Source organism: Scleropages formosus, chromosome 14 (genome assembly GCF_900964775.1).
Source record: "Scleropages formosus chromosome 14, fSclFor1.1, whole genome shotgun sequence".
NCBI classification, from domain to species: domain Eukaryota; kingdom Metazoa; phylum Chordata; class Actinopteri; order Osteoglossiformes; family Osteoglossidae; genus Scleropages; species Scleropages formosus.
The window spans coordinates 25,635,537-25,643,066 of record NC_041819.1 but is presented as its reverse complement, the minus strand read 5'-3'; the positions used below and the strand labels follow the sequence as shown (position 1 = coordinate 25,643,066).

Genomic DNA, 7,530 nt, shown 5'->3' with positions numbered 1-7,530 from the left:
TTGTCTGAGATGTAGGTCCCTTTGGAGCAAAATCTCTAATAAATGAAACTTTAGTGAATAATAAATGAAAGTCTACCCTAGAGTCAGGTGTCAAACTCAAGGCCCGCGGGCCAAATCCAGCCCGCCCCCTCATTTTATGTGGCCCGCGAGAGCTTACAAATTATTAGTTATTATAAATTTTACTTTGGGACCTGAAAATGCATCTCAGTTTTATTGCCTGCGCGATGAAGGCATCTAGCCAGTAGACGGCAGTGTCTGGATATGTTTTCCCTGCAGCGACGTTCTAGTGGAGTGATAGGATTAGTAAAAAAAATACAAATAGACCCATCATGTCCAAGAAAAGAAAAGTTGATGCAGATGTGTAAGTAACGATTTTTTCTTAATTTCATGAATTAAGTTAATTTAGAATATCACAGAGAAATCTGAGCATGTGCTCACATACAGCACAAGCATGTGTTTTTGTTACATCATTTATTTTTTAAATAAACTACAATAGTTGTACACTTGAATACACTTTGTCATTATTTGTCCTGGGCTTCTACTTTCAAAGCTAGGTATTAATTGCTTTTTTACCAAAACCAGTAGTAATCGCATGCACAGGTAATTATGTAATGTAATAAGAGTAGATACATTCATATAGTCGTCTTACAGTTACAACCAGCCCTTTGAGAGCAATCATATTGTTGATGTGGCCCGGGATGAAATTGAGTTTGACACCCCTGCCCTAGACAGTCAGTTTTACTGTTCGCTCCGAGTTTGAATCCTCGTTCTCCTCCAGTTGGCAGAAACAATGGTCAATCAAGTGTCTTTTACACCCTTTCGATTCTCCTCTTGGACCTGCTGACGGTACCCGGAGCAGCGCGTGTCCGTGTCTGTCCCTGAGGAGCGGTTGTGCTGTTCTTGGAGATGTTCGTCGCTTTAGAGAAGAGGGTCGGTTGAATTAATAAATGTGCGAGTCAACAAGTGTTCATTGTTTTACAGCTGCACTTACTGACCGTGTTCTGACCACGTCCCTGCAGGACTGGACCGTTCACTGCTTCCCAGGGACGAACCCGTGTTCACCACTGACCTGGAGGCGCTTCAGCCCAAGGGTGGGTGACAGGACCGAGCCCAGCCTCCATTCACCATCACAGTGCAGTTACAGCCCTGGACTACACAGGTGAGGAACCACAGTGTGTCGGTGGTGTTGGAACCCAAGCGCTACTGGTCCAGGGGGACCCACTGCTGCCCCCTGCAGTACTTATTCCCATGTCTCCTGCAAAATGGGAACTGAAGAAAAATGCACACCTGCAGCAACAGGAACAACACTGTGGTCCATATACCAGAACTTCGGCACCTTTATTGACAACCTGTGGGGTTCAGTATTTGACCCTGGGGGGTGCAGTAACCCATGGGGGGGTCACACTTTGTTTTTCAGTCGCCTGCGAAGGGCACCATCCTGCTGCAGCTTCACATGCGTCCTCTGGTGGGGTGAGGGTGGCGGAATCCCTTCCACCTGGTATGTCCACTGCATGACCACTGTCTGGGGCAAACAGTGACCGTGAACCTGGTTGGTGACACTGACCGTAGTGCAAAGAGAACCTAAATCCTATTTCACATGATAAAATAAAGGAGCTCACCTGGACAAGCAGCACAGCCCGGCGCCTGCGGTTGTACATGCAGGGGGTGAAGGTGACCGTGAAGAGCGTCCCTGCTGTGTCCAGAGGAACCAGGGTGCCTGAGCTGGGAAAGACCTGGAACTCGCGCCCGCCTCCAGGCAGGAATGTGGCTGTGAAGGGTTCTGGGTGCCTGGGGTCGGAAAGGGACGGTCGAGGTCAAAGCGTCCAGTCTAGGAAACCCGCAAGTGGTGGGGGAGCTCACCTGGACTGGCTGCTGAGTCGGAAACAAACACCTGCAGTCCTGTGCAGCGCTGCCGCCTCGATGCTGATGACATCATCCACCTGCGGGTCTGTGGCAACGAGCATGATCGGAAATTTCCAGAGACCCCCAGTGACGCAGCGCACAGCCAGTGCAGCTGTACACCTGCGAGAGCAGAGGGAACTAATCCGTCGAGCTTTCTAGGAACACTTCTGATGTCAAGTTCACCAACGGTCCCTTTGACCATGCAGAGTGTATGGACACCATGTCCAACATCACAGCTCAGGGATACACTTTGCTTTGCCCTTATTCTGTTTCCTGACACCTGATTTGCTCATGTATACAGCAGGGTAATTTTTACCGTATCACTTCAGGGTAACTTCCTTGATCAGAGGAACTACAGCAGGAGGTGGGATTCGAACCTGCTCTAACCGTTGCACCACCTAGTGAGTGCTGAGGGGATGGCAGTTCACCTGATCGGTCTGTTGGGGGCAAAGGCGATGCTGAAGGTGAGGCTCGCGATGCCCGATGAGGGGTCTCTGTCCTGTGAGAGTAGAGACAGGGACACACTGTCCTCCAGCTGGACCTTGTGCTCCTCATCCTCAAAGGTCAGCTCACACAGGAAGTCCTCCAGCACTGCGAGCACTAAGACACACAAAATCATTGCACGCGTGCGGGTGCGCGCGCACATTCACAGACGCACACACTTTCTCCTATTCTGTCTCTGAAATGGTTGTTTCAAATATAAAGGAATTTCCAAAAATTGATCCATTGAAGCTGGAGAAGCTCCCAGTAAATTCAGAGTACAGTACAATAATCAGTCACATTACACTGTGGTATCTGGAGCTAGTGGGGTGTGGTGGCGCAGTGGGTTGGACCGCAGTCCTGCTCTCCGGTGGGTCTGGGGTTCAAGTCCCGCTTGGGGTGCCTTGTGACGGACTGGCGTCCCGTCCTGGGTGTGTCCCCTCCCCCTCCGGCCTTGCGCCCTGTGTTGCCGGGTAGGCTCTGGTTCCCCGCGACCCCATATGGGACAAGCGGTTCTGTAAATGTGTGTGTGTGTGTGTGTGTGTGTGTGTGTGTGTGTGTGTGTGTGTGTGTGTGTGTGTGTCTGGAGCTAAAGTAAAACACTGTACACAGGAGCCAGCGATGGTGCTACATGTGGACAGCAGGATAAGGATAAATACAGCAATGTGTGTGAAGGAATGCTGTCTCACACTTATTGTGTTTACCACATTTACCAGGGAGGTTTCCTCCACGAACCTCCACCTTAACGTGATGGAGGGGTTTGAGTGTCTGAATGATCTCAGGAGCTATGTTGCCTGGGGCTATATGCCCCTGGTAGGGTCTCCCAAGGCAAACAGGTCCTGGGTGACAGATGAGACAAAGCGCGGTTCAAAACCCCCTTATGACTATTAAATCAAGGATCTCGTTCACCCCACCTGGTATGGGGTCACCGGGGCCCCACCCTGGAGCCAGGCCTGTGGAGGGGGCTCGCATGTCTGCCTACGGGGCCTGGCCGGGCTCAGCCCGAAGCCATGAGGTGGAGCTGCTCTTCGGTGGGCTCACCACCTGCCGGAGAGGACATAAGGGGCCGGTGCATTGTGATTCGGGCAGTGGTCGGGGCCGAGTGCCCGGTCGACCCAAACCTCGGACGCCACCTCTGGCTTTTGGGACTTGGAATGTCACCTCACTGGCGGGGAAGGAGCCTGAGCTAGTGCAGGAGGTTGAGAGATACCGTCTAGATATAGTCGGGCTCACTTCCACTCACAGCTTGGGTTCTGGAACCACTCTCCTCGATCGGGGGTGGACTCTCCACTATTCTGGCGTTGCCCAGGGTGAGAGGCGGCAGGCCGGTGTGGGGTTATTAATACCCCCCTAGTTCAGCCGCCATGTGTTGGAGTCTACCGCGGTGAACGAGAGGGTCGTCTCCCTGCGCCTTCGGGTCAGGGAACGGTCTCTCACTGTCGTTTGTGCTTATGCACCTAGCGGCAGTGTAGAGTACCCGGCCTTTTTAGAGTCCCTGGGGGGCGTGCTGGAAAGCGCTCCCACTGGGGACTCTGTCGTTCTACTGGGGGACTTTAACGCCCACGTGGGCAGCGACAGTGACACCTGGAGGGGCGTGATTGGGAGGAACGGCCTCCCTGATCTGAACCTGAGTGGTGAGTTGTTATTGGATTTCTGTGCTAGTCACGGTTTGTCCATAACGAACACCATGTTCATGCATAAGGGTGTCCATCAGTGCACTTGGCACCAGGACACCCTAGGTCGGAGGTCGATGATCGACTTTGTAGTCGTTTCTTCTGATCTTCGGCCATATGTCGTAGACACTCGGGTGAAGAGAGGGGCTGAGCTGTCAACTGATCACCACCTGGTGGTGAGTTGGATTCGATGGCGGGGGTAAAAGCTGGATAGACCTGGCAGGCCCAAACGCATAGTGAGGGTCTGTTGGGAACGTTTGGCAGAGGCCCCTATCAGAGAGGTCTTCAACTCCCACCTCTGACAGAGCTTCAACCAGGTCCCGAGGGAGACTGGGGACATTGAGTCCAAATGGACTATGTTCCACACCTCCATTGTCGGGGCGGCGGTCCAGAGTTGCGGCTGTAAAGTCTCCGGCGCCTGTTGCAGCAGCAATCCCCGAACACGGTGGTGGACACCGGAAGTAAGGGATGCCGTCAAGCTGAAGAAGGAGTTCTATCGGGCCTGGCTGGCTCATGGGACTCCTGAAGCAGCTGACGGGTACCGGCGGGCCAGACGGAATGCAGCGCTGGCAGTCGCCGCGGCAAAAACTCGGGCCTGGGAAGAGTTCGGTGAGGCCATGGAGGAAGACTTTCGGTCGGCCTCAAAGAGATTCTGGCAAACCGTCCGGCGACTCAGAGGGAAAGCAGTGTTCCGCCAACACTGTTTACAGTGGAAGTGGTGCGCTGCTGACCTCAACTGAGGATGTCGTTCGGCGGTGGAAGGAGTACTTTGAGGATCTCCTCAATCCCTCCAACACGCCTTCCGTAGAGGAAGCTGAGGCTGGGGACTCGGAGGGGGACTCGTCCATTACCCTGGCTGAAGTTGCTGAGGTAGTCAAAAAACTCCTCGGTGGCAAGGCTCCGGGGGTGGATGAGATCCGCCGAGTTTCTCAAGTCTCTGGATGTTGTGGGGCTGTCTTGGCTGACACGCCTCTGCAGCATTGCGTGGAGCTCGGGAACGGTGCCTCTGGACTGGCAGACCGGGGTGGTGGTCCCTCTTTTTAAGAAGGGGGACCGGAGATTGTGTTCCAACTATAGGGGGATCACACTCCTTAGCCTCCCTGGGAAAGTCTATGCCGGGGTACTGGAGAGGAGAATCCGACCGATAGTCGAACCTCGGATTCAGGAGGAGTAATGCGGTTTTCGCCCTGGCCGTGGAGCACTGGACCAGCTCTATACCCTCACTAGGGTGCTGGAGGGTTCGTGGGAGTTTGCCCAACCAGTCCATATGTGTTTTGTGGACCTGGAGAAGGCATTCGACCGTGTCCCTCGCGGCATCCTGTGGGGGGTACTTCGGGATTATGGGGTTCGGGGCTCGCTGCTACGGGCTGTTCGTTCCCTGTATGACCGGAGCAGGAGCTTGGTTCGCATTGCCGGCAGTAAGTCAGACCTGTTCCCGGTGCATGTTGGACTCCGCCAGGGCTGCCCTTTGTCACCGATTCTGTTCATTATCTTTATGGACAGAATTTCTAGGCGCAGCCAGGGAACGGATGGTGTCTGTTTTGGTGGCCGCAGGATCTCATCTCTGCTTTTTGCGGACGATGTGGTTCTGTTGGGTTCATCAAATCAAGACTTACGGTGTGCACTGGAGAGGTTTGCAGCCGAATGCGAAGCGGCGGGGATGAGAATCAGCACCTCCAAATCCGAGGCCGTGGTTCTCAGTCGGAAAAAGGTGGATTGCCCCCTCCGGGTTAGCGGGGAGTTGTTCCCTCAAGTGGAGGAGTTTTAGTATCTCGGGGTCTTGTTCACGAGTGAGGGAAAAATGGAGCGGCAGGTTGACAGACGGATCGGTGCGGCATCCGCAGTAATGCGGTCATTGTACCGGTCTGTTGTGGTGAAGAGGGAGCTGAGTCGTAAGGCGAAACTCTCAATTTACCAGTCGATCTACGTTCCGACCCTCACCTATGGTCATGAACTCTGGATCATGACCGAAAGAATGAGATCGTGGATACAAGCGGCAGAAATGAGATTCCTCCGCAGAGTGGCTGGGAGCACCCTTAGGGATAGGGTGAGGAGCTCAGTCACCCGGGAGGAGCTCGGAGTAGAGCCGCTGCTCCTCCGCATCGAGAGGAGCCAGTTGAGGTGGCTCGGGCATCTGTTCCGGATGCCTCCTGGACGCCTCCCTGGGGAGGTGTTCCGGGCTTGTCCCACTGGGAGGAGGCCTCGGGGCAGACCCAGGACACGTTGGAGAGATTATGTCTCCCAGCTGGCCTGGGAACGCCTTGGGGTTCCCCCAGAGGAGCTGGAGGAGGTGTGCGGGGAGAGGGAAGTCTGGAGGGCTCTGCTTAGACTATTGCCCCCATGACTCGGTCCCGGATAAGCGGAGAAAGATGGATGGATGGTTTCTTTGTTTATCTGACACTTTTTACTAGAGTCACTTACAGTGTTCAGGCACTCAGTCCAAAAGCAGCGGCTCTAGCCACTACGCCACCTGGTGGCCACGTTTTGAACACGAGATGTGTATAGTAACAGTTACATGGCGCCGGCGTGAGGTGACGTGTTGATTGCTTCTCCTCGCAGACTAGTTAGTTTAGTGTATATTATTTTATTTTTATTTAGTGTATATTATTTTGTTTGTGGGGGTGCGGTGGCGCGGGGGGTTGGACCATAGTTCTGCTCTCCAGTGGGTCTGGGGTTCGAGTCCCGCTTGGGGTGCCTTGTGATGGACTGGCGTCCCGTCCTGGGTGTGTCCCCTCCCCCTCAGAAATCCGCGCGCAAACTTGCTCGTTTCAGTCCGGAGACACAGACGCGTGCAAGTGTAAGTACGAGCTCCGCAAGGCCATCGCCAGCACGAAACAGGAATGCAGCAGGAAGGTGGAATCAGAGTTTAACTGCACTCAAGATGCACATACGTTGTGGCAGGGAATCCAAACATTAACAGATTATAAACCACAGAGGCAGTCATTGACAGGTGCTGCTGCGTCTCTCCCAGATGAACTGAATGCATTTTATGGCCGCTTCGAGTTCGAGAACAAAGACCCCCCCCCGCTGCGCATCCCCACAGTACATGATAACACAGGTCTCACCGTCTCTGTGGCACAGGTGAGAAAAACTTTTAGCTGAGTCAACATCTGCAAAGCTGCTGGTCCAGACGGAATTTCAGGGCGAGTTTTAAAGACATGCAGTGAGCAACTGGCTGCCGTCTTCACGGACATATTTAACAGTTCCTTAAAAAGCTCAGTTGTACCCACTTGTTTCAAAAACATCACTATTATCCCCGTTCCTAAGAAGAACAAAGTGAGCTGCCTTAATGTCTATCGCCCAGTGGCACTGACCCCCATTGCAATGAAATGCTTTGAGAAGCTGGTGCTGGGACACATTAAGGACACCATCCCAGACACTCTGGACCCACTGCAGTTTGTTTACTGCCACAACAGATCCACTGAAGATGCGATATCGCACACACTTCACACCACTCTGGCTCACCTGGACAATA

At 53.5% G+C, this 7,530-nt stretch overlaps 1 protein-coding gene across 10 annotated transcripts in view; it reads right to left on the bottom strand.

Annotated features, from left to right (window-relative positions):
- Nucleotides 1-523: 523 nt before the first annotated feature.
- Nucleotides 524-7,530, bottom strand: part of LOC108931950 (cilia- and flagella-associated protein 47-like) — a 39,477-nt gene continuing 32,470 nt past the window's right edge. For 5 of the 10 annotated variants that reach the window (XM_029257798.1, XM_029257797.1, XM_029257794.1 and 2 more), the window contains 4 exons: nucleotides 2,331-2,502; nucleotides 1,892-2,022; nucleotides 1,620-1,788; nucleotides 524-1,518 (listed from right to left, as the gene is read on the bottom strand). In XM_029257798.1, coding sequence (XP_029113631.1) covers nucleotides 1,359-1,518; nucleotides 1,620-1,788; nucleotides 1,892-2,022; nucleotides 2,331-2,502 — 632 coding nt within the window. In that variant the 3' untranslated portion in view covers nucleotides 524-1,358. Of the gene's footprint in view, nucleotides 1,523-1,619; nucleotides 1,789-1,860; nucleotides 2,023-2,330; nucleotides 2,503-7,530 lie in introns of those variants that run through there. The other 5 variants (XM_029257792.1, XM_029257795.1, XM_029257796.1 and 2 more) reach the window with 5 other exon arrangements.